The sequence below is a fragment of the Gouania willdenowi genome, chromosome 5 (assembly GCF_900634775.1).
Source record: "Gouania willdenowi chromosome 5, fGouWil2.1, whole genome shotgun sequence".
Lineage (NCBI taxonomy): Eukaryota > Metazoa > Chordata > Actinopteri > Blenniiformes > Gobiesocidae > Gouania > Gouania willdenowi.
This window is the reverse complement of record NC_041048.1, coordinates 21,170,737-21,197,089: the sequence shown is the minus strand read 5'-3', so window position 1 is coordinate 21,197,089 and position 26,353 is coordinate 21,170,737. Positions and strand designations below refer to the sequence as shown.

The window sequence follows — 26,353 nt, the reverse complement described above, 5'->3', positions numbered from 1 at the left end:
TTGATCTGCTCAAGCTGTGAGATTCTCCTGTAGTTCTGAAGTGATGCTCGGACCTAGGAGCATGCAGCAGGTTGTGATGGGAGTGTGTAGGCTCCTGTGTTGGACACTTAGTCTTCCCTTCCAGCTGATGGAGATGCTGGGTCTCTACAGCGCCTACAAACGCCTGTTTCCACTGCTCGCCTACAACATCACCTTCTCCTACAATGACAAAATGCACAAAGTCAAGAGGGCGCTTTTTCGCAACGTGGCCAGGTTTGCAGGGAGTGACGGGACTTTGCGTCTGCTGGAGATCGGCTGCGGAAGCGGCGCAAACTTCAGCTTTTACCCGCAGGGGTGCACCGTGACCTGCGCAGACCCCAACCCACACTTTGACTCCTATTTGCGCTCGAGCATGGACGCCAACACGCACCTGACCTACGAGCGGTTCGTGGTGGTGTCCGGGGAGGACATGAAGGAGATACAGGACGGCTCGGTGGACGTGGTGGTGGGTACGCTGGTCCTGTGCTCCGTCCGCCACGTGCAGCACGTGCTGCAGGAGGTCCGCCGCGTGCTCCGAGTGGTGCGTTCAAGTGCTGATAGCTCTGTCACACATTTAACATTGTGACAACAAAGTTAATGCATCCTTATTATTATTATTATTATTGTTATTATTATTATTAGGGGGGCAAGCCTGGGAAGCCTATTGTTTATGTTCGGATTTGTATTATTATTTATTTATTTTATGGAAAGCCATGTGAGCATGAATTATTATCAGTGATATCAACCATAGTAAAGTCACTAGTGCTAAAATTTGGAGCTCAGCTAATTTTACTATATGCTAAAACTTTTATCTTTACAGTAGCCTAGATATGATTTAGAACAGTGCCCCTAGCGGTACGCGATGGTACTTGGGAGATTATTTGAAAGGACACAAATTATAGAAATAAATCTATTCAAGAGCCATTAAATCCAAGTTTTTCAACCTTGGGGTTGGGACCCCATATGAGGTCACCTGGAGTTTAAATGGGGTCACCTGAAATTTGTGAAAAATGAAAAAAAATAAAATGTTTTTCAATAAAAACAACACACAATCTTCAACAACCGTATGTCAATACTTTCACTTTGTGAAATATAAATTTAGTTCTAGTTCTAGTACAACTTGCTTTTGAACACATGAAAAACAGGTGAACTTGTTATTGACTTTCATCACAATAGAAATCAGTTGCCCATTACCATCAATGATTGTGATGTGCAGATTGTTGAGAAATGTAAATAATTGGTCGTGACTCTTTCTCATGACTTGAACTGGAGCTCTAATACCAGTAACATTGCTAAGAAAACAAGACAGCGCCTCTTTTGTGACTTCAGCCAAAATGCTGAGATTTTTTTTAAACTTCTACTATTGTGTAATTGAGATTGTCTTAACCAATTGTTTTACTGTGTGGTTTGATAATCTCACTCCCATCTTTGAAATGCTTCCTTCAGGGAAAAGGTGTCACATGTTCTACTGCTCGCCATTTGAACAGTTTCTTTCCACAAGCTGTGATGACTCTAAACAAAGCGCTTTCATTTTGTATTATCTTGATCTTATTATACTGAATTTGACTCTATAGTATGTTATGTGACTCTTTATTGTACAGTACTTTACCTTATTGTAATTTTTGTGGCATTCATTTGATTGTTTGGTTGTTTTTTTGTTTTAGTTTTGTTTATGTAATGTGAAATGTCTTTGTGCACTTTGAGCTCCATGCACATTTCTTTTCCAATGTGGTTTTCATACTGCAAAAGGCTAATACACTGAACTGAAGTGAACTAAAATGCAGTAAAAAAAAAAAATGAAATAAATAAATATCTGAGCTCAAACATGATCAACAACTAATTATAGAAAGAAGAAAAAAATGTCTTTGGGGTCGCCAGAAATTCTTGATATCAAAATGGAGTCACGATCCAAAATAGGTTGGGATCCACCAAATAAATATAGTTTCTTTTGACTTATTTACAAATTGATATTCTTTTCTTGTGTTATCATCCGTTCATTCCACCATTATGCTCTATAGTTGTTTTTAAATAGCTTTCTAAGCAAAATGTTGTAGTCAGGGTACTGGAATTCAGAAATAAGAAAACCACTGATTTAGAATATGGTAAGAATTGACTGGATATACAATAGTACATGGTTAAAATAATTTCTTACTATACTGGAATGTCAGATTTTTGTCGATAATTTAAAAAAAAAAATGGCAGGAGAGATTAGTTCAAACCTTCTTTGGTTCGTGACTCCATTTTGATATCAATAATTTCTGGCGACCCTAAATACATTTTTCTTTGTAGATGAATTTTTTTTTTTTATCACATTTGTTATGACTGTGTTACAAATACAGATTTTCCAGGATTAGTGCCAGCTCAGATATTTTTATATTGCATTTTATTTGAACTGGCTTAATTTTTTAGTTATTCCAGGTATAGAATACAGTTGTGTAAGACTGTGTTATGTTTTCATTTAAAAAGAAAAATAATTCAGTTTTAAATATACATTTAATTACTAGACATTTCAGGCAGCCCCACACAGGGTCACAACCCTAAGGTTGAAAAATGCAGGATTAGTTTATTGTGAGGAGTATTTCTCTCACAGCGTTCATAAGTCGTAGCCAAAGTAAAGCATGTGTCAAAATCAAGGTCCAGGGGCCAAATCCAGTCCGTCAGAGCATCCAATTTGGCCCGCAAGAGAAATAAAAAATGACAGCGAAAACAGATCACTGTGTAAATGACCAAATAATTCACTTGCAGATATATCAGCCCCTCTAATATACACATTTAATGATATTCCACAATATTTGCTGAGCTCACAGTTTATATGATGTGATGGCAGTCATTTTTAATCTCAAGTTATTGAGAGAACTCTCATTTTTTCCCAAAATCCTGCAATTTCATTCAAATTATTCCATAAAAGTTCACCAAATTAAATAAAAATTGGTCACAAAAGGAAGTCTGAGTGATGGCAATTGTTATATTAATCATCATATCATCAAATGTGTGTTCGTGTACAATTTGTCATATGTTTATACACGATGAATACATTATATCGTTGTACTTTTGAACAGAGACGTTGCTCCTTTGCTGTCCTGTTAGATTAGATTACCCGCAGTACAGACAGATTGTGCTGTATTCACATTGCCAGCAATGAACACTCTCTGCTCAAAGTCTCATATCAAAAGTGTGATAAACAGAATGCTGTAACAGTGATGAAAAAAATTGGTCACAAAAGGAAGTCTGAGTGAAGATCCTGTCTAAACATACACTCACTATGTTTCTGCTTCGTCTCCTTCAGGGAGGAGCTTTTTACTTCCTGGAGCATGTGGTCGGCGACCCCTCCTCATGGATACATTTCTGTCAGTATGTGTTTGAACCCCTGTGGTATTATCTTGGAGATGGATGCACAGTTACCAGAGCGACGTGGAAGGATCTGGAGCAGGCAGGCTTTGCTGAGCTACACCTACAACACATGGAGGCGACGGAGGTCACATCTGTGATAAGGCCGCACATCTGGGGTTACGCCATCAGATGAATATTAAATATGGTTTGATGAGCAGAAGTTTGTTGAGGAATGTTCAAAAGTCATCAACATGGGTTGATCAGGTCAGCGATAGACTGTAGATGTGTTACATAATGAGGTGGGATGATACACTGAGTTTACGATACGATAATGGGCTCGCAATAATGGTGCCTCGACGATACATCTTGTGACGTTATCTTATCACGATATAGCTTGTGGAACGATTCATGGTCCCACCTTTAATATATGTGTGTGTGTATATATATATATATATATATATATATATATATATATGCAGCAGCAGCAATGGTGCACTTGAAACACAAGAGGCTATCAAAGTTTTAAAAAAGGAAAAAAACGCAAGAGTTCAAAATAAAACGTTTATTTAATATCACTTCACTCATAGCAAAGCACACACAGTACAATATGTCAGTGAGTCCATATTTCTTATGGAAAAGGACAAAATTAGACAGTTTAGGCCTAAAAATTAAATTCCCTTTAAATGTATACAAAACAATCACAACATGCTGTCCGATGATTGAAATAAATTCTCTTTATCAAATGTGAAAGGTTTAATCTGCACAAACAAAGTTTAAAAATGTGTTGATTCTATAATTGAGGATGACTTATATCAGTCGTTCATTTTCAACTTGTCCTATGCAATGTCATGTGGACATGTAGGGCCTGTACTATGAAGCTGGATTACCTCTTATTGCGCTAACTTCTGGAATATCTTAGGCGTTTGCTGTACTATGACGTGGATAACTTCTTAATGGGCTAAATCACCGTGGTAACTTCGGCTGAACACCTAACCTGGTTGGGACGAGGTTATGAAGTGGATAAGATCTGAGCAAGTATGAAAGTCCCACCCCCTGGCCAATCAGTTCTCTTAGAAAATGACCTGCACAAGAACAGGTGGATCATTGTGTGAACACGTTGCTTCGTGGATGTGATGCTACAGGAGAGAGAATATTTAGGCATCAATGCAATCCTTTCATTTTCCCATGACATCCTATAGGAAAGATAGATTTTTATCTGATGGACTGATCTACATTAGTCAGCTGATGAAACCTGTGAGATATTATAGACTGTATAAAATATAATATTAGTTGAGATTGTATGAACGCAGCATCAGAGCTACAGACAAGCTCTGTGCCGTAATAAAGTGAACATGGTCAGTGTCAGTTTTCTCCAATGAATATTGTATAATCTCACTAATTTAAGCATTAACACTCATCAATTCCTGCACTGATTCCTTCCTGCTTCGTAGGACAGGGGCTCTCTGACAGAGAATGTTTGGTTAGGTGAAGCCTGCTAGAGAGATATCCCTGATATACTTATCCAGCTTCATAGTACAGGCCCGTAATGTCAGCCTAACGACATAAACGAGCAGAGGGGGATTTATTTGACGGCGTAGCCGACGATGTGTGGCTTGATCATGAAAATCAGAGGAGCGTCGATGTGCCTCAGCTTGAGCTCAGAGAATCCAGCTTCCTCCAGGTATTTCCAGGTTTCCCGAGTGACCCAACAGCCGTCCCCGAAGTAATACCAAGGAGGCTGGAGAACGTGCTGGAAGAAGTGGGACCACGTCGAAGGGTCTGCAGCGACATGCTCCAAGAAAAAGAACGCGCCGCCCTGCAAGACCAACAAGATTCTAATTACAAACAGGAAATCCTTTTTTTTTTTTTGCTCAAGTACCCCCTTTCTCTCATTCTTGAATCCAAGTACCCCCTTTGTCCGACTACAACATTTTGCTCAGCATACTATGAAAAAACAACTACAGAGCATAATGATGGAATGAATAAAGATAACACACATTTTAAAGAATTTTATTTTGTAAATAAGTGGAATAAAACCACATTTAGTGCCTCCTGAATAGATTTATTTCTAGTTTTTATATTTTCCAGTCATCTCCCTCATGTTCATGTTCTAATCAAGATCACTTCTATCATCATTTTGTGTGTTTTTGGTGTCCTTTTGTTGTTGTCTGTCTGTTCTTTTCATTATTCAGTATATTTTTCTCTTATTTTGTGTGTTTTTGTGTCTTGTTGGTATTATTTAAATTATTCTCTCAGTGTGTGCGTTTTTGGTGTTGTTTGGTTGTTTCTCTGTTATTTTTGTGTGTTTTGTAATGATCTTGTGTATTTTTCTCTCATTTAATGTGTGTTAATGTTGTCGTTTTGTGTGTTGCTGGTCAAATCTAGTATAATCATGTTTTTTTTTTTTTTTTAACTAAAAATAAACATAAAACCCAATATTTTAAATGCTTCCATTTGTTCATTTTCCTCTCTCTCTCTCTCTCTCTCTTAACCCTGTAGTGCCATTGTGTACCCCTAGGGGTACACGCACCCCCATTTGAGAAACACTGGAATAGATCATCCACACACCGTATGGAATCAAGTCTGCACAGTTATATTATCCATATTTTAAGACAGCTGCTATGATAACGCAAAGGATTTGCTGCAGAACAAACTCATGTGTTTTCTAAAATGACTAAAGTGAAACCATCTGTAAAGAAAAGAAGGAAATCAATAAAACTTTGTGGTTTTCTGTCTGAATTTAAACACTACACATTGTTTCTAAGCAGAGTATTCTTTATTTCATAGTCTAAATGTATTGTGCAATCCAATCCTAACTGACTGTTAACTAGGATTTTAATAAGAAATCTGCCTAATCCAAAATGTAGCTTGTTTGAGATTGAAAGATCATCCAAACATTACCTTAAAAGTGAGTTTATAGCTTTTGCAGCACATAATTATGCATATGAAAGTACAATCTATTATAGTTCTTGCCACAGATGTTTGGTGAGTAGAAAGTACACAGATTACATAACCAAAGCCACATCTTTCTATTCTGAGCTACAGGCAGACTGCTTGGTTTATTTTAGCACAAATGAAAAGATTGAAGAAGTTCAGGTTTAAAAATAAATAAATAAAATGTTTTTGTGCTTTATAAAGTTTATATTCTGGGGTTCACCTAGAGAGCTGTAGAGTCAGATCCAAGAACATTTAAGTTACTTTGTAATCAGGAAAGAAAATCGATAGAAATGACAAAACTAGTAAACGATACAAAGGTTATGCTTACTCAGCTGGTAAAGCTCCCACTAATGTGTACGCGTGGGTCTAGTACTGTACATTATATGTGCTCTGGGTTTGTTTGTTTATTAGGATCCCAATTAGTTTACACATAAGCTATCCACAAATTATTATACAATGAAAATAATGATCATATTACACCAACAAAAAGTCCAACAAAATCAATAACAACAGACATTAATGCTCCAAAGTATTAGAATTAATGTTTCTTCATAAATAATATCTCTATAGGGATTTTTTTTTTTTTTTTTAATTATAAAGGTTATGTATTTTAATGTCACTTGGTAATGAACTCCATTCATGCATAGCGCTGTATGTTACTGAGTGCTGTACTAATGAAATTCTTACTTTGGGTAAAATAAAACAACCACAAACTGCATGCCTAGTTAAATAATGATGGTTTTTGTACTGAAAAAAAGCTTTTAGTATTTTAGTTGTTATAATACTCCATAGAAAGACCATAAATTAATTTAATAAACCGTTTTTAACTTCAAACCATATGAGATTTTTATGTATTTTAACATTTGTCCTGTGCTCTGTGTGTTTGATGTGAAGATTGTATTTGGGTTTAATCATGAAATGACATTTATCGAGAAAAAAAAAAAAAAAAATGAATAAAAGCATGAACACCTGCGACCCCCGTTTCCATCCCCCTTTTATTAGGGATGTCCCGATACAACCTTATCATTTCCTTTATTGCAGCCTTACGAATCGGACGATATCGGTATCAGCATTAACACTGTATTGTATAAATACTTTTTAAAATACATAAAAATAATAATAATTACATATTTTGTAGTGTGGAATGTTAGAAAAGGCTTGATAAAGTGATGTTCCTCAGAGAACAATAGTCAGCAACAGTAGGTATGACAAAAACTGACCCATTTAATATTAACCAATTGGTTACATATATTTTAATCTTCAACAGAATATCTACAGTATTCTATAATTGAATAAAACAAAAAACAAAAATGAATTTGAGGGAAAAAAAAACAGAAAAAAAAACGGAGAATCCAGAAATTTGACTCCGATATCCTATATTCATTTTCAGGCTAATATCTGATCAATATCCGACATCGATATCGGATCGAGACACCCCTAGCTTTTATATATGTAGTTATATGTATATTGTTCTCAATAGATGATGCTTGTATAATATTTGTTGTTGTATATCTGGAACTGTAACAAAAATATTTCCCCCCGGGATTATTAAAGTATTTCTGATTCTGATTTTAAAGAACTTCGTATTGAATCTGATTGTATGAAAACACGCCTGTTCGCTAAATAAATAGAATAAAATAATCAGAATAACTTGATGTAAAAACACCTGTTAATAACTGTGCTAAACTTAACCATTAACCAGTGGTCTGGGCTACTCTTATTATGCATATCTGTATATCAGCACTGCGTGGGTTGCAGGTTCTCTCACCGGCCTCAGGATGCGGTGAGCCTCGCGCAGAGTCTGTCTGACGTCGCTGACCGAGCACAGCACGAGGGTGCACACCACCGCGTCCACTGACTCGTCCTCCACGGAGCTCAGGTTCTCCCCCGACGCCACCACGAACCTGTCGTAGGTCAGCTGCTGGTTCTCCTTCATGGTGGTCTTCAGGTAGTTCTGGAAATGCGGGTTCGGGTCTGTGCAGACCACCTTAGAGCCAGCGGGGTAAAACTGGAAGTTAGTCCCAGTGCCACAGCCGATCTCCAGGATGGTGAGCGGCCTGCCAGGCTTCTCAAACTCAGACAGGTTGCGAAACAACTCCTTCTTCTTGTCGTGCATTTTCTCGTTGTATTTGAACGAAATTCGGTACAAGCAAAAGGGGAAGATACGTTTGTAGATCGCGTACAGACCTATCGCCTCCATTAAATGCAGGGGCAAACATAGTATATTGGCCACTAAAGTCCAGAAGCGAAGAAAAACACTCATTTTCACACACGCTGTGCAGCGTAGTCACCACTAACCAGTATGGGTTTGAGTAAACACCAAAGTTAGCCAGTCTGAGACATACACCACATCCGGTCAGGCCGGTGTTGTGGTGCAGCCTTCAGAATAAAAGCTGGCAGCTGCGCTCAGCCTGTCAAAGTCCACCTTGAAATGAAAATAAAGGTGTCAAGTAGACGAACAACACTAGATTTAACTAGTTACTTAGACATTAAGTGGGCCAAAAGCATACTTTTAATTTGTAATCTTAGGTAGGGGTGGGAGAGATGACTAATCCAAAACGGAAATATTGCTGATCCTTAAGTAAATACATATATTACTTGTGTATTTTACTTATTTGCAAATGTGCGTTTGATTTCTCAGGATTTGATTTGTACTAAACCAGTGGTTGATTTATATTATCCATACCAAAATTAAGTCCACTTCCAGTGTTACATCCATTCATCCACCCATTTTCTGACCCGCTTGTTCCCGTTTCCAGGGTCACAGCCACAGGGGTCTGCTAATGCCTCACACACATTTATTTACCATCACTAAGTTTGTGTGTGTGTGTGTGTGTGTGTGTGTAAACACATGCAATAAACTAATGGAGGTGTGCTGGGCATGTCCAGAGATCCAGAGGACACGCTAGGAAGTCCCCCAGAGGACCGCCTGGGCTTCTCTGCTCAGGATTTTGCCCTGCGACCAGACTCAGATGAGTGGCAGATGACTCAACGAAACAATTATTTTATTACTGTTTAATACCTTTAGAATAGTTAACTACAATAATTATGACAATAAAACAGTGAAACTTAAAAACTGAGTTAGATTAAAACGAATAATATTTGAAAAAGTAAATATTATCAAAAGGAATGTTTTGAAAATAGACTATAATATACATTTTGTGAAAATATGGACAACCCTTATAACTAATTTCAAGTACATTTCAGTAGTTTTACTAACATTTACTGGAATATACACAAAAATGAAATAAAATGTTTTTTTTAAATATTTTTACTTTTTCCAGTACGCAGCCCCGTGGTTGGGTTTGGAGCCCCTACAGGTTGTGGTTTAGTACAGTACACCACCACAGGGCTAAGCAAAACTCACAAATGCAGAATTGACGGTTGACAGATCTATTGACAAATCCAAATGATCAGATTTTTAGGTTTAGCCTATAATCCACGCCTAAAAATGAGCTACACATTACAATGAGTAATGTGATGCATGCAGGACAGCAGCTATTCAGGACTGGACTTGTGCAACACTGGTATAAGGTCTACATTACAGGGCAGTGCTTGACATCACCACCTAGATGTCCACACGACACTGACTGAATATCGGTTGCATCGAAAAGGAATCTCAGTATGATTGCTTTCCGATTACATCACAATTATAAAATCAGTCTGTTTAAATTTGGTAGAAGAATATTTCTTTGTCATATATACAGTGGTACATTCATTAAAATGATTTATCTATATTTAACCATCCTTGAGGAGCAGTGGCAATCAGTGTTGTACCCATGTAGCATTTGCAGTTAAGAGCCTTGCTCATGGGTTCACAGTAGTAACTCACATCACACTCAGCCTTACAACTCTCAAGTTATAAGTCCACATGTTTAACTGTTCGGCTGGTAAATAAACTTTGTGCAGAATAAACCTTTTTGTTTACAGTATGTGATTATAAATATTCTAACATTCAGTGGTGATTTTTATCCTTCAGTTTTAGCAGCCTCTTGTGGGTGAAATACAGCATTGTATATATCAAACAGAAGGCCAGCAGGCCTCAACCATCCAGTATGGTGTTTTATTTTATATTTTTTAAATTAAAATTACCCTGCTTGACTTCTTTGTTATTATACACAGACAGATAAACAAATAGGTAGAATCTTTATTGACATTGTAAAACTTTTCTTTCAAAAAGATGCTGGTATTTTGAGTGCATGCCATTGATACTACAAATCCCAGACTGCATTGCAACAGCATCCCATCTGAGAAGTATGAGCCAGCCTGAAGGAATGCAGAACTCTGTTTGTGAATTGGGGGGTGGGGGGCTCAGTAGCACACTTGATGTACAATGTATATTCAAACACCCTAACAACAAACTGAGAAATTAAGGGCAGATTTGGGAAAATATAAAATACACAATTCAAATACAGTATATATATTTACTTACAGGATCAGCAACATTTTACATATGGATTGTTCTTCTTTCCCAGTCTTCCCTATGATGTACAAAATAAATATGTGCTGGACACTGTGCTTTTTTTCCCTGAATATCATGATTAAAACAGCCAAGTTCATAATGACTTGCATCATTTTTTCTTTTCCATTGCACAAAATCAAGGAATGTAACATCTCCAAATGGGAAATGAGGGGAATTGTTGCTTCACAAAAACAGACATATTTGAAGTTATTAAAGCTCACAATTTCATTTATCCCAGGACTAAAAATGTACATAACTATAAATGTTATGTTAGAAAAGTTTAAAAAAAAAAAAAAAAAAAAAACAAGAAAAAAAAAACTCCCAAAACAAGCAGAAAAACGATTACAAAAATACTTTTTTTGTTTTTGTTTCTGTAAAACTCACCTTAAACTCATATCAAAAACAGGGGAGTCTCGCCCTGAAATAAATTGCTCCCCCAAAACCAGTCATGTCCAGTAGGCTGAACTACATCTGCTGCTCCACATTAATGGGAACACGTTACCCTGATTTCACACAGTAAATATCCTTTAATGTTTTCAGTTCTTCAATCAGAGTCTTGTTTTGGTTCTCAAGGACAGCTACACGGTTTTCCAGACACTTGACATATTCCTTTTTCTTTCGTCGACATTCACGTGCTGCCTCTCTAATGAACAGAAAACAAAAGGACGCCATTTTTAATATGCAAAACAGACAGAAAAGTAGTTTCAACATTAACTAAACAAATAAATGCTAGTCATATCTTTGCCCAAAACGGTGACAGTGTTGCAAATTGCTTTATTTCATCAATAGCTTTTTGATTCATACTTAACACTGCTGTTCAACACTCTACCTGTTTTTTGCTAGCCTTATTTCTCTCTTCACTGTTGGATCGGCAGTGTTACTCTGGGAAAATCCCACTGGGGATGACATAACAACGGTCTGAGACAGCGATGTGGGTGTTGTGCGGATCTGGTACGCCTGCATCTCTCCCCCAGCACCTAAATGACAGGACACAGTAAATATTAAAAAAAAAATGTTTCACAGATCAAAAGATCAACCACTTTATTCAAATGACTTTTATGGTTCCATATGTGCACATTGTGTGATAAATACTTCATTTACTTGGACTTTCACCTCTGCTACTGATTAACCTAAAGCAGTAGTCCTCAGCCACCGGTTCATGGACCAGTAGTTGGTGCTGGGCTACAAAGAAAGAATAAAGTATAAACAAAATATACAGTATGTATTTTATTTCTGGGTGTTTTATTTTTTAAATAACACTACTTCTGCTTTAAGGCTTCTCACTCCTGCACTTGATGAGGTGTCTCTCTAATGGGACGAATGCTTTTTTTTAATATCTCTATATTTTCAAGCTATATCACGATATACAATATATATCTCAATAGTTTGCCCTTGCCTTGAGATGAAGCTTTGATGCATACAATCGAACCAGAGGGGCAATACTCAATATATACATTGATGTTTTCTCTGTGATGTAATGGGGGTTTCCCCTAACTATTATTGCATTGCGTACCTGTTAGTTTCTTTTTTCAGATTTTTTGAAATAAGGTAAGTCAGTTAAAGCTACATGTCAAATGTCACACAGGGACCTTTATTAACATAAGTGTAGAGAACAATATCATCATTTATAAAACAAATTATGTGCATTTATGCACAATTTAAAAACAACTTCAGCTGACCAAAGTGCTGCAAGTATCAATTATTGATTTATTATTACTGACTATTATCCAAAGTATTATAATATACCATAATATAATATAACAGTTACCACTACTAACACACACGCGTGCTGTAATGCTGGCCTTCTGAGGACTGTCCCTTTAAGGGCCCCATGGTAACGTAAGGTCAGAGTTAAGTAAGACCTGCCTTCTTCCTGATCCCTACGGAGCGCATGGAGTTTTATGTTACTTTTTTGTTACCATCCCATCTGAAACAACATATAAGCAGTGTTTGAGCTTCCTCTGCATACAATAAATATGCAGACAGTGTGACGGTAAAAAGTTGTTTTGAGTTCTGTTTATTACGTTATCGACTTGCGGAGACCTCCGGATCTCTACAGCGAGCGCACACTCACTCTGAAGCCAAACCATTTCCAAATGTAACCATTATTCTTTTTTTTTTTACTAACTAACTCTTCGTTCGACTCTGTCTCAATGTTGTTGCTGCGGCTGCTGAGGTGAGTGAGGGGGGTGTGTCGGCAGCGCGTGTGTGTTGAGTTTCACTCAGAGGGACAGAGCGGGAGAGAGGCGGGGCTGGATTAAGATTGACAGTGAGAGGAGAAAAAACGCATTCTGGCAGCTCGACAGAAGAAACTTTTAATGTAACGTAAATTATATCGATATTACGATAGTCCTATGCTACATCTCTTAAATAAATATATCATTATTTATTAAAAACTCAATATATATCACCCAGCCTTACAATGCACCATAAAGCATTATTTCATTATCAATGTTTATAAAAGCAGACATCCTTGAGTGTCAGTAATAAGTTACAGAAATCATTCCATCTGGACTTCAACTAGTCTTGGATTTGCATCTTTAATCCAGAAAATTCCTGTGTTGTCAGTGAGAAATTGCAGGGTTTAAGAAATATTGCATAAGAACGACTGCAATCATTGCATAATGAGTATATAGAACAATTGCAAGCCCACTGCACATATCGAGGAGATTCATAAAATTTGTGAATTTGGAAGAACTGAAATATGCAGTGATTTATAATAAATATGATTTCATGCTTTCTCTGTAATTCCCACTTTGAATAAAATAATTCAGTGGGTCCAATTGGATGCACCGGTGGCCCAAATTCGACATGCAGACTTAGAGTTTGAAGACCCGTCCTTTTAGCATGGAGGCTATTAGAGGTGGGAGAAAAATCGATTCTCAGATGCATCAAGATTCGGAGGTGGACGATTCTGAATCGATTCTTTAATTTCCAGTAATCGAAAATCTAAATTTCAGAGGGCGTTTAAAAGTTTGAACAAAAAGGCAGCAGAACTGTGGCATGAAGCGCGTTTCCAGAGGGACACTTTAAAGAGAGCACCACAACAATGAAGCATGGACGGGCGGGAGTTAAGACCAGTCCCGTGCAGCTTAAAATCTGATGTTTCTTTAATGTCCATGGTGGAAGGGAACTGGACAAGAGCCACGCTGTATGTAAGCTCTGTTACACTAAAATTAAGTACTTTGGGAACACAACGAACATGAGAAGCCATATAGCACGCATTCACCCGGAGGAGGCGGCAAAGTCGGCTGTTGCTGTGGCTAAAAGTACCTCTGCTAACCAGAGAACAATCGAACAAGTCACAACAAAGCTTCCACCCTCTTCGGAAAAGGTAAAGTGGATTAACAAGTCGATTGCAACATTTACTGCTAAAGATTTACGTCTTACTCGGTCGTGGAAAACCAGGGCTTTCGTTCGCTGCTGCATACTTTGGAGCTGAGATATACTATCTCTTCTTGACGGTACTTTACTTATACGGCCATCCCAAAGCTTTACAACCAACCAAAACAGAAGTCATAGCATCGCTGCAGAAAGTGGGTAGGATAGCAGTGACATGTGATGTGTGGACATCTTATAACCGTGCACTTTATCGCTAATGACTGGAAGCTAATGTCATATGTCATTTTTTTTTTTTTCAATTGAAGTTATGTTACAAGGAAGGCTGCTACTCCCTTTGTTTCAAAACCTTGTACATTTTCAGTTCACATACTTCTTCCATTAGTGTAATAAAGGATAATGAATGGTAATGTATCTCTTTTTTTCTAACTACAAATAATATATATTTTATACAGTGCGTGGACACAGTGAATACAACAGATATTTTGTGAATACAACATGCATCAAAAGACATTTGATTTAGAATCAAATCGAAACCCCTTGAATCGTAATCGAATCAAATCGTGAGGTGCCTAAAGATTCCCACCCCTAGAGGCTATGGTGTGGTGCAGAAGTTAGGACTGTACACAAGATCACTTAGTTTTCAGATCAGAGCTTGTTTAGCAAAATTATTATTTGAGAACAATTTATGACTAAATGTTCCATTTGAAACTTTGCAGGAAAGTAGTGGCGTTATACATGTCCAATCATGTCATAGTAATGCTATAACGCCTCTGTACTGTGTACAGGCCCATGTGTAAATATCCTCCATTTTTATTACACTGTTTTGTTCATCAGCTGCTGAAACACTGCAAATGTCCCCTTTGTGGGACTAATAAAGATGATCTTATCTTAAATGCATATGGTTTTCTTTTTTCCTACCTTGTACGACTACTTGGTTGCTGGGCACCAGTATCTGCTGGCCGTCAGGTGTCTGTGCATACTGCAGAATAGTGGTGCCCGGCTGAGCTCCACCAGAGTTGGCCATGGCCACAGCTTGTGGACCCTGAATGCTTTCAGACGGTGGATTGGCCAGCTGGATCGTTCCATTGGCAGAGATGGTGACTAGAACAAACAATATGCACGACCCTTACATTAACCTAAAGCTCATAATATATGCATCTAAAAACAAATCATCTCCTTGCAGATAGATGTAAAAAATGAATATGTAAAACTATACTGACACGAAGGATTGCCTATTGATCTGATATAAGCCAAAAAAAAAGAGCATCAATTTTTATTTTGGGGAGAAGCCTTCTAATTGATTTTTTTTATTTTATTCAATTGTAGAATATTCTAATGTTTAATGGTAACATTTCTATAACCAAATGGTCAATAATAAATGGGTCAGTTTTTCTCATACCTACTGTTGCTCACTATTCTCTTTCTGAGTAGTATCAACTGATCAAGCACTTTCTAGAGGCTCCGATTATCTGTGATTGCGGAAAACAGATAAAAAAAAAAAAAACAGAATTCACGTTCAGAAAGGAAATAGACAATCTGACCCGCTATGTTTTTTTCTCTCTTTAATTACAATCGGGCACTAACATGACACAAAATGCCTCAGGTGCATGTTTTGCAATAATATCACACATTTACAAGCAATTTCTCACAGGAACATTTAGTGATTGAATGGCAAGAAAGTGTGACAAACAAACATGTCCACTGCCATACATAATCCTGTTTACTATGTGTTACGGTTAACCTAGTGATCAGGTTATCCTGTGATCGAATATGAATGCAGGGCTTCATCAAGCAAAACTTCAGCATTGCATTTCCATGGTAACTTTTACAATAAATGGGTAGCTAAGGGACTAGCGTTACCGCTAACTTCATAATTGTGTGATTTCAGAGTAAATCTTCCTGATTCCATAAAAAATCTTGATGATAGAAATTAACAACAGGAGCTGACTATCTGCCCTGATTAGCGTGTTTGGTACTATTTCAGAAAGTCTAATTTTGAGTCATCATTTAAACAGGAAAAGATGATGAAATGGAAACCAAAACAAAAAAGTGCAACGTGAAGTAACGCGGAAATGTGTAAACCCTGAAACGGAATTTAAAAAACTTTGAAATGAAAAACCGTAGGCCCTACTTTTTTTTTTTCTAACATTCCACACTATAAAAAAAGTCATAAAAGTATGTATGATTTGTACCTATATCATATGCGATCGATATTGGCACTGGCCAACACTCAAGGTGATGCTATCAGAAGGTAAAAAGTTATATCGGGACACCCCTAACTAATACACTACTTACAGTATATACAACATTAACTGCTATAGTAGCTTAAATAGTAAGTCCAACCTCAGTTAGTGCTTATTTCTTAGTGAGTTTAAGTGCAGTGTAAAGGTCTTACTGTACTGGCCGCTGCTGGTCTGGTAGATTTGGGTGGTCGGAACTGTAGCACCTGCTCCTCCTGACAATGCAATGCCATGATCCTTTTCCTCTACGTGCGTCACTTCCTCTGATGAAAGCTCATTCAGAATTTTCCTGCAAGTTGTGAGGTGACTGGTTTTTAGCAAAGGAAATTAAAAAAAACCCAAAGAATTAACAGTTTTCAAATTTATTTCTATTTTTACCTGTATGAAGGCCGTCGTGCAAGTAGTTCTCTGGTATTTTGGGGCGTTGCTCCACTATCTGAAGAGTCCTGTGAGTCTTCACTATCTGTTTCCTGGCCCTTCAGGGGAAAAACTTTGATTAACAAATGTGCAAGAGATTATTTAAAAAAAAAAAAAAAAAAAAACTCAGCTTAAATTAATCGATGCCCGTTGGTTTGCCATTAAAAGTAAGTAGTCTCACCTGTGCAGACTGTCCCTGTGGTGACTGAATGACAGACTGGATCACTCCTTGAACTTGAACCTGGCCCCCTGGCAGTTGTACAAGGGTCACTGAAGAACCATCAAGTGACATCTAGTCAAAAGGAGAAAAAAAGATCATGTCAATACAGTAAATAGCTGATGATGGTGCACATCTGTGTCAAGTTATAATGAAGTTTACACCTTCTGACTAGAGACAATGTCTCAACTACTTCAACAATCAGTGAACAGTTTTAATTTAATCTACGACAGGCCTAGAAAAGACTGACATGACTGTTGTTTTCAGAAAGTGCCATTTTGTTAAAATAGTTCCTTGTATGTATCAGTTTATTATTATTATTAATTATAATTATTAATAATATTATCATCATTATATGATGTATTGTAAAGAGTTGGTGGGTAGAAATGAAAATTGTTTGCAGTTCAGAATTAATCAAAATCCTTATCAGTGAGTCTGAGCTGACAAAGCAGAGACAGTTCTATGCAATTATGTTAAACATGCTTTAAAAATCAGATATCAATTTCCTTTTTTATGAATTCTAACTGGTAAAAATGGATTTGACACAGCCATTTGAATGAAGGTGCTAGTGTACAAAAAACAACATTAGGTGGTCAAACACTGACATTTTTTTTTAGTGTATTTCCATCACATGGTTATGGAATCCTTGGAAGCAAATTACATTACCTGTGAAAAATATAATTTTTTTTCTTAAATAACAAATTTAAAAATCTAACAAAATCAAACGCTTAGCTACACAAGGGAGGCATACTCTAAAAACATTAATAGACTAAATTATGCTTTGGATAAAAGGCTGTCTCTGGAAAAAAAAAAAAGAATATCGGATTTTATCGGACTGCATCTAAAATCACCGATATAGGCTCTCCGATAAATTTTCCACTCCAACACTTCTGTCCATAGGTGACTGTGGTTCACACTCCAACAAAGTAACCTACTGTTGCTGACTATTGTTCTCAGTTTGAGTAACATCACTTGATCAAGCCTTTTCTAACGATGCACACTACAAAATAAGTAATAAAAGTATGTATGATTTGTGCTGATATCGCATCGCATCAATATCGGTATCGGCCGATATGCAAGGCTGCTATATCGGTATCATATCGGAAGTGAAAAAGTTGTATCGGGACATTTCTACACCTCACAGCACCTTAAATATGGTATAGTCTAATCAAAAAATCCAAATTAGGTCTTGTCTGGCTTTTATTACAGTTTGTAAAATTTAAATATTCGGTACAAGGAAATTTGAAAAACCGATTCATAATCGTCAATAATAAAATCATGATTAAGCATTTATCAAATTTTCTTCACCACCCATATTAGAAATAGCATATTTCATAAAAACAAAGGCCTAAATATCAATTAGACATAGTTATATTTTTTAATTACAATAAAATACCCCATAAAAGTATTAATAATCACATAAATCACAAAATATAGCTCAGTTTTACTTGTAATTATACACTAGTCCGACATTATGTCTATGGCTAACTAACACAGTAACACTCCACAGATTACTTTGTATTTCTATCACATGGTTGCAAAACTGAAATAACAAAATAATCCATTTTTCTGCTATTTCTCAGATTTGGGCATATAAATAAAACAAGTATTTGGCTACACAAGGAGAGCATAAGCATTGACAAATTCTAAACAGGCACAGTGCATAGGAGAATAAAGTATGCGTAAGACTCAAGGTTGTTATCTCTCCAAAACACAGTGCTATCAATACTTTTTCAGAGAAGTTACTTTGGGAAAAAAAAACAAAAAAAAAAGAGAAAACACCAACATAAAAAGACCAAAAACACATAAAAGCCTTAAATCTCGTGTTGGTAATAGTATTTTTCAAAGGAAATATCTCATCACACATCTCTATCATTCACACAGTTATATTGGTAAAAGTGCTGGGCTTGACTCAGTTCAAACGAGGACTGACTTCCTCTATTAGTGCAACATGTCAACATGGAGTTACGACACACACAAAAAACCCTTTAGAACTTTTGTTTTTTTTTACCCAAACCAAACTATATACGCTAAAAACAAACACTAAACAAATAAACAGCCTTCATGTTGTAATTAATTCACATTTGTTTAGCTGCTAATTACGCTAACACCTGGGGGTAAACAAGACTATAATTCCTTTAAAAAAGCAACAAAACCCGCAGTAAAGAGTGACGTGTGGGCTTCGTTTGGTTATTCTTACACACGGGATGGGCGAGCTGTGCTCCCGACGAGTAAATATGTGTAACTCTGTCACTGGCACGCGTCAATAGACGTCAGCAGTAGAGGAGCCATTAAGCTAACTGCATGCTGCGGCACAATTTGACGAAGCAGCCGCCATTACCGCGACGACCGGGCGGAGGTGAAGCCGCCGCTCGGCTAAGCCCAACTTTACCTTTTTAAAGGTCGTGCAACTGCTCGCCTTCACCGCGTGGACTTCGTGTACTGATTGTATGGGCTTTTAATCGAGGAAACGACGTAAGAAGTTAGCTAGCGTCAACAGCTAACAGCTAAAAACACAAAGATGTCAATGTTAAAAAAGCCGATCACTTTTTCCCCATTGGAAGTGGGGGCGGGACTTGCGCATGAAGACGCATACGTCATCGGTGCTTTTCGCTATTCTGATTGGACACAAGGAACTAGTATTTGAAACAGCAAACGTTAACAAAAACAAACATATCGCCACGCTATTGTTTGTTTTCTTCTCATCTTTGGTTCTATTATTTTAAAGAAATGTAGTTGTAGTATGGACAGTTGTTACTATTACTAGGTTGTGTTATTAAATAATAATAATATATATATATAATATTGAAGATTGGAGGTACCAATGTTTGTTTTATTGCTAATTTTCTCGAATTTCTTTTCACACGTTTTTAGTATTTCACAATGTTGATTGTCATAATGTGGTTTTTATAGTTTTATCTTTCATATGTTCTTACTTTGTGATTGCACTTTTTTTTAAAAATTGTTTTTCATGTACTTGTCTTCTCTGCAATTTATTTAGGAACAGTGTCGTATTGTTTTGACACTGTAAACTTGTTTTATGTACTGCTGCAAGGACACACTTGTAAAAGAGATTATTCATCTCAATGAATGTGGTTCTCCTGACTAAATAAAGAAAAATGAAAATAATGTGAATGCTGAAAAGTATACATATCCCCACGCCCATTACATTGAAGTATATATGCATTTTTTTAAAAAAAAACAAAACAAATAAATGTACTTTATTTTGAAAAATCGTTACTTATCACTCTCTCTGGATTTAGGATTAGGGTGGCAGGGCAACGCATGCTTCACTTCAACATTCATGTCCATTTTCTTTGTTGGGTTAGACATCAACAAACAGACTGAAAAGATAAACACATTGATTAAATGTTTTTTTTTTTGTTTATTCTGCATTACTTAAAACATAAAGTAGAAAATAAAAGTACAACAAACCAGAAATAGAAAAGTAGTGAGCGAAAGGGACAGATTTTTATTATCGTTTTATTGGTGTTAAAATAACTTCTCAACATTAAGGATAAATCATCAGATCATGCCTCCCCCTCAAAGTAAATTTACTTCTTAAACATTGAATTAAAAGTACAACATACTGAAAGTGCATACACAAAATTGCCTCTGAAAATCTTGAAGGATGAACACAAGTCTTTTCTCGACTACTGGCTAAAATTTTCAGTTCCCTGTCTGTTGTTACAAAATGTATAAGCTATCGTGTTTATTCAACCAAACTGTGCCAGCTTTGACGTTAAACTGCACCATTACTGGGACTGTTGCATAGTGTGTATAAACTCTGATAAAAAGTGTGAAGACCAATGGAAGCCCTTGTAGACTTCCCTGCAGAGCGCAGGCTGATGAACACTTGCGAGGTGCCTTTTACCCGTGCAATAATTACAAAGGGACTTGTTTTGAGGAAATATTTTACATTTATATAAGTATTATTCACATATTGCACCAAGGGACCACCTGGCCCATCCCTGTTGTATCACTTTTATTCCCTGAATATACAGTTTCGTACATGCTTCCCTGACGAGTGGCTCGAGGTGAGATCATCAAGCCAATTCCTTTCTGTGCTCGGCCGTGCCATGCAAACATTCTTTTGAAAATGTGGAAATGCTAATGGTTGATGATAAAGAGCTTGACGACATGATTTTGGGTTAAGTATGTATATCAAATAAAACGTGAAATTTACTGGTAGTTTTAGCAGTGCAAGGGAATGTCATTGCAATCCAATGATCCCAACTCCTGCTTGCCATACAGTACGTATAGGGTCTGTTCTTGAACAGATTGCGATCTAAAGTTATATTGGTAAAAATGCAAAAAACAACAATTAAGTAACATAAAAACTATTTACATGTTAATGTGACGAGTTTGTTGCTAAAACACAGCATACAAAAACTAAGACTCATGACAGGGACCACAAGGAACACCCGAGATGTCCAAAAACCAAGTAAATGTAATGAGTGTACCTCCATTTTAAAAGGAAAGTGGACCTTTCCTCGAACACACATTATTATCATCATTATGTGAGCCAATTGGTGACAATTCCAACATGGCTCAGCTTTGCATTTACCTCTGTAAAGACACAAGTGGATGAATACAGGGAACGACACAAATACATAACACCAATTCTTTTCAAAGTCAATGTAAGTATTTACAAAACATTATTGAAAGGTTTTTTTTAGGAGATAAAAAGAAGAATTTGCTCGGCGCTCATTGCTCTGTTGTGTAGAACAAAACGTACAGTGGAACGTATAGGACAACTTGACTGTCAGAGGAGTTGCGCACGTAGATATTCGTGCACGAGTGAAAAAAAAATGTGTACAACCCCCGGATGTGATTGTGAGTTTTCTTCCTGGTGATACAAATCTGGAAATCCTTGTCAGGATTGTACCTGCAGGAAGAACACCTAAAATTTGCACCAATTTTTTTCACTTGTACACAAATATATATTTACGTGTGAACACATAACTTGTGACATTAACCTTGACCCAAAGGAATGATGTGAGCAAATAAAACGTGATGGATTTCAAATAAAAAACGGCCTGTGTCTGATTTGAACAGTATAACCTGGTACCCTAAAAACAGTCATATTATTGGTTTTATTCGTCTCTGGAGCATGGCTGTTGTAAAAATAGCCCTCGCATTACACTCTCACAACTCATCAGCTTCTACGCCCTAGGGTAACAACCTCCTAAACTACTGATTATAATGTCTTGTTCTTTAATAAAATAGACTTTTTTAAAAAGTGCAACGTTACATCGGTCCTGGCCAACAATTATTTGAAGTCCTTTACCATAGTAGTGAGTATAGTAGCACTCTTAAATGTGATTTGCAGTCTTTACTGTGCTACTTATGTCAACTCCGAGCTCAGGTAACCATTCAGAGGACAAGGCCTGGGAGAGGAGTCAAGCATTTATACATTTATACAATTAAAAATATCTATACAGTAACATACAGTATCGAAAAAATACAGAGGTCCCATAGTTACCATAGTTATAGTACAGAATATGGCCTCTTTTTTTTTTAAACTATGTATCCCTTTGGATGTCTGTCAGGATCTCCGTTACAAGAGAATCTAAAGAGCGTTCACAGCCATTTATAAAATTTATTAAAGTTAGGAATGTATGGCTGAAGATTTATAAGGCAGGAAATATATATTAGGACAGGAGACTATTTGGCTTCATCATTAAAAGGAAAATAAAATACAGTTTTTCTAAAGAATGTGCACAGACGGGGATTGTCAGTGCGGTTATTCATCAGCACAATGATCAGAGCTCACTCAGCACATATTTGAGAATTTGTTAAAATGCGGAATTTCAAGTAGTCACTGGATTTAGGTGGAAAAAGAAAGAATATTATGTAGTTACTACATATGAAGATGATTTAGATGTGTATGATTGTAACATTGTTTCCATTAGAAAGTGGCCTATGTTGTCAGTGCTACTTGCCCTTTCCCCAAAAGGAACAGCTGAACTCTGTCACCTGTCTCAGCTGCATTTATAAAAACACAGTGAACATCTCCAAACGTGCAGTAGCTGAGATATGCTGGTGTCACACACAAGAGGGAAGGTACCAGTACATGTGGTTCATGCTTCTCGCTTCACACCCTCACTTGTGCCGTCGTGAGGGTGCCGAGGTGACGATGGATAAACAAGCCTCCGCGGACCACCAGAGCTCACATGTTATAAGCAACGTAGATGGGATCCAGTTGGTCAGCAAGGAAAGAGTCTCGAAGGTGCATCCGCTGCTTCTCTCCCCTTGAATTGATGGGGATAACTCCAGGGTCCACAATGACTACCACACCAACGATGAGGTGGTGCTCCTCCAGGACCACGTTGGTTATCAGGGGAACCAGATCCAGAGCATCCTGCTCTGAACCGCACAGCTCTGCTACCACCACCAGCAGGTTGGTCCAAGTAAACACAGCACTGGGAGGGACAGAGAACAAAGTATGCTGAACAACAACAGACAATCAGACAACCAAGGGATTATACTGTATAATAAGCTTGGATTTATATAGAATTTTTTTTCGAGGAGGCTCAAAGCGTGTATAGAAACCATTATTCATTCACACCAGTTACTCACATCGGTCATGGTGACAATGTGGTAAGCTACATTGTAGCCACAGCTGCCCTGGGGCATACTGACAGAAGTTTGGCTGCCATCCGACACCTACGGCCCCTCTGATCCTTACCACCAACATTCATGCACAATTCATATGAGGCAATGTGGGTAAAGTGCCTTGCCCAAGGACAAAACAACAATGACTTGGATAGAGGGGGATTTGAACCCCAACCCTTCAGTTACTGAGCCACGGTCACCTGTGCACAACGACATTATCTAATGCCACTGTAAATAGCTTTTATTAGCATAATTGTACATGTGAGATGTACATAGGGCCCTGTTTTGTGGCACTTCTGTGCGTGATTATTAAACCTGTTAGAATCAGGCACTACACGTCCAGATTAGGCATGAAACAATTCTCAATAATATACTCAACCGTTCGGTATGGCATCCACGGCTCAATACTGACTTGTAAACCGTGGTTTTTACGGTTTGAAATATAGGCTCTTGAGCACTCGAACACAACGTAGGGTGATAATAACTAATGATCACAGCAGAGTTTAGGTTTGGAAAAAACTATGTGAGGAGTATTTTAACTTTACAGTTTGACCCACATCCCATCTGTTATCATTGAGGAGGCGGGGTTTATGACCTATACTGCAGCCAGTCAGCAGGGGGAGCTACGAATAAAAGCTTCACTTCCTCAGGAGCTTGTCCTGTCCATTCTTTTTACAATCTATGCTCTGTAAACATTGTTTTACTCGTATCGTCTATTCAAATGAAACACTTCAATGTGACTTCAAATCTGCGTCTCCATCACACAGTGATGTTATTGTCTGAAGTCCATCAGTCCATCCCAGAGCCTTCATTCAGACACACTCTACTTTTTTCAGAGAAAAACAAAAAATATATATATAACAAAGGCAGTAGTAGTGTTCTATACCAGGGATTTATAGCTGTTTTCAATGCTTGGAGATGTGGGCTTCCATCATCTTTTAAATAGACTGGATCCATGTTACAAAATAAATGGCCAGTTGAACTGAAGTAGAGGTTTATTTATTGAAAGTAGATCATTTTATTTTTATTTTTTTTGAATAAACATTTCCCTAGTTTGCATATAGGCTGTGTTCTTTATTGTGTTATTTTATTTTATATGTGTTTTCTTTTTTTTTTTTTAAGTTTTGTTTATTTTATATCATACAATACACCATATACAGGAATGTGTATGAATTTTGTTTTGTTTCTAAGTAAAATAAAACGGTTTAAAATGGAATAATGTAGCTCTCCTTCTTAATCCCTCTAAAATGTACTTAAAAACGTAACAGTGGAAACACTTTAACGACCTGGGCCGAACCGTGACCAAAAAACCAAGGTACGTATTGAACGGTGGGCTGACTGTATTGTTGCGTTCCTAATCCAGGTGTATGAGCACGTTTGTGAAAGTTCTCAAACATCAGATTGTGTTGATTTTGGCAGCTTTAGTTAAGGCAACTGGACTTTTTTCTGAGCCTGGTATTTATACTGTAGAGTTGATTAGCTTTGGTGAACCTATTGCGTATCTCATTAGCATACTACAGAGTCCCTGGCTTCAGTCGACAGAGTGAAGAGATAATGGTTTATAGATACAGTAGTGGAAAGATAGTGTCTCAACCCCTCTCCTGTGCTCAAGTATGGCCCTTCCTAGTTTACAAATATTGTTTCCTAAACCCCTTGTGTTTGTGTAGTGGTTGTTTTGTCTCTCCACTGTACGTACAGTAGACATCATTGGTCTGTTTGTGTCTCTGCATTTTGTCCTTAGGGTGAACCAGCTTCTCTCTGAAGGTTTTCCTTTCAAGTTTTCTTGGAGACTCTTCTCCAAACCATCTGGGCCCGATGGCGTTGGGCCCTGATGTCTAATAATACATTTTTATCCATTCCTTTACCAGAAAATTGCATGTATTTTCTCGATCCATAGTGTGCACAAAAGCCCTGTCTGTTTTTTTTGTGTGCTATGTTTTTAACTACAACAGATCTGTTATTAATGCACAAGCTGAAGCTTGTTCAAACTGTGCAGCTAATAATAGTGTGTCACATGACGACTGGAGCTGCTGAGATTATTAGGGGGATACTCAGAATGGATTTTCCAAAGAACATTATAGGTTAGGAGAGCGCGAGGGAGTTAGGACTAATCAGACATTAGGACCGTTCTCACCTCTCGGCAATACTTCGGTGAGCTCGAGACACTGATATTTCAATGTCAATGGGGTGGTAGCGCAGTCCTCGAAGCTCCAACGTCTCGTCCAGTGAGCCAACCACAAAGAGAGCGTCATGGCGGTCTGAGGAGAGAAAGGCAAAGAGCTGAAGGAAACGCGACACAATCCCAGACAAAGGGAGGAAAGTACATGGATTGGGCTTTAGAGGACTGTACTGTTTGCTAATCAGGGTTGGGGTCAATTAAAATTGTAAATTGTAATTGGAAAAATCTGTTGCTGTTGTAATCATCATTGAAATACAGTATAATTGAGTTCAGATAATTGACTTTGTAATTGTAATTCTGTGGACATTTCTATGCATTTTCATGAAAATTCTACCAAAACTGTTCATTACAATTTAATTAAACACAAAACTGGGGAACAATGTTACAGTTCTACGTCTTACAATTATTAAAATGTGTTTCATATAAACTTTTCTCAATACCTGTCAGTTCTATTAAGGATCATACTACCATTAAAAAAATATTAATACCAATGATTTCATGGATGCAAAACAAATTGGATGAAAGATGAAATATTTTTTTGTGTATTCAACAGCTAATTTAAAGGAGCGGTATTATGAAAATATCACTTTATA

General features: G+C 37.3%; 4 protein-coding genes across 8 annotated transcripts in view; 1 reads left to right on the top strand and 3 right to left on the bottom strand.

Moving 5' to 3' along the window:
* On the top strand, positions 1 to 4,898 carry LOC114463203 (methyltransferase-like protein 7A). Its single transcript, XM_028446575.1, has 2 exons — positions 1 to 559; positions 3,305 to 4,898. The coding sequence occupies exons 1-2, from the start codon at positions 44 to 46 to the stop codon at positions 3,539 to 3,541; spliced, it is 753 nt and encodes a 250-aa protein (XP_028302376.1). The 5' UTR covers positions 1 to 43; the 3' UTR covers positions 3,542 to 4,898.
* Positions 3,896 to 8,619, bottom strand: LOC114463204 (methyltransferase-like protein 7A). The gene is made up of 2 exons (XM_028446576.1): positions 8,054 to 8,619; positions 3,896 to 5,164 (listed from the first exon to the last, which is right to left on the bottom strand). The coding sequence occupies exons 1-2, from the start codon at positions 8,546 to 8,548 to the stop codon at positions 4,931 to 4,933; spliced, it is 729 nt and encodes a 242-aa protein (XP_028302377.1). The 5' UTR covers positions 8,549 to 8,619; the 3' UTR covers positions 3,896 to 4,930.
* Positions 8,620 to 10,414: 1,795 nt separating this feature from the next.
* Positions 10,415 to 19,555, bottom strand: atf1 (activating transcription factor 1). Of its 4 annotated transcripts, none has more exons than XM_028446570.1 (8): positions 19,356 to 19,555; positions 16,928 to 17,038; positions 16,708 to 16,805; positions 16,485 to 16,618; positions 15,008 to 15,190; positions 11,849 to 11,929; positions 11,577 to 11,724; positions 10,415 to 11,390 (listed from the first exon to the last, which is right to left on the bottom strand). In XM_028446570.1, exons 2-8 carry the CDS (start codon positions 17,036 to 17,038, stop codon positions 11,246 to 11,248), a joined length of 900 nt encoding a protein of 299 aa, XP_028302371.1. In that variant the 5' UTR covers positions 19,356 to 19,555; the 3' UTR covers positions 10,415 to 11,245. The 4 variants fall into 4 exon arrangements, with proteins under 4 accessions (XP_028302371.1, XP_028302373.1, XP_028302372.1 ...); XM_028446572.1 differs by having other exon boundaries at positions 11,861 to 11,929; positions 19,356 to 19,554; XM_028446571.1 differs by lacking the exon at positions 19,356 to 19,555 and adding an exon at positions 19,164 to 19,288.
* Positions 19,556 to 20,454: 899 nt separating this feature from the next.
* The window catches only part of dip2bb (disco-interacting protein 2 homolog Bb), a 60,045-nt gene continuing 54,146 nt past the window's right edge, over positions 20,455 to 26,353 (bottom strand). For both annotated transcript variants that reach the window (XM_028446523.1, XM_028446525.1), the window contains 2 exons: positions 25,716 to 25,839; positions 20,455 to 23,388 (listed from right to left, as the gene is read on the bottom strand). In XM_028446523.1, coding sequence (XP_028302324.1) covers positions 23,136 to 23,388; positions 25,716 to 25,839 — 377 coding nt within the window. In that variant the 3' untranslated portion in view covers positions 20,455 to 23,135. The remainder of the gene's footprint in view (positions 23,389 to 25,715; positions 25,840 to 26,353) is intronic.

Bases quoted from the DNA above. Each gene is read 5' to 3' on its own strand.
- LOC114463203 (XM_028446575.1), top strand. From the start codon at position 44: ATGCTCGGACCTAGGAGCATGCAGCAGGTTGTGATGGGAGTGTGTAGG. The intron at 560-3,304 runs GTGCGTTCAAGT...CGTCTCCTTCAG, and splicing joins TCCGCCGCGTGCTCCGAGTG to GGAGGAGCTTTTTACTTCCT.
- LOC114463204 (XM_028446576.1), bottom strand. From the start codon at position 8,548: ATGAGTGTTTTTCTTCGCTTCTGGACTTTAGTGGCCAATATACTATGT. The intron at 5,165-8,053 runs GTGAGAGAACCT...TTGGTCTTGCAG, and splicing joins CTCACCGCATCCTGAGGCCG to GGCGGCGCGTTCTTTTTCTT.
- atf1 (XM_028446570.1), bottom strand. From the start codon at position 17,038: ATGTCACTTGATGGTTCTTCAGTGACCCTTGTACAACTGCCAGGGGGC. The intron at 16,806-16,927 runs GTGAGACTACTT...TTTCCCCTGAAG, and splicing joins CACAGGGACAGTCTGCACAG to GGCCAGGAAACAGATAGTGA. The intron at 11,725-11,848 runs GTAAATGAAGTA...CCTGTCATTTAG, and splicing joins TAGCAGAGGTGAAAGTCCAA to GTGCTGGGGGAGAGATGCAG.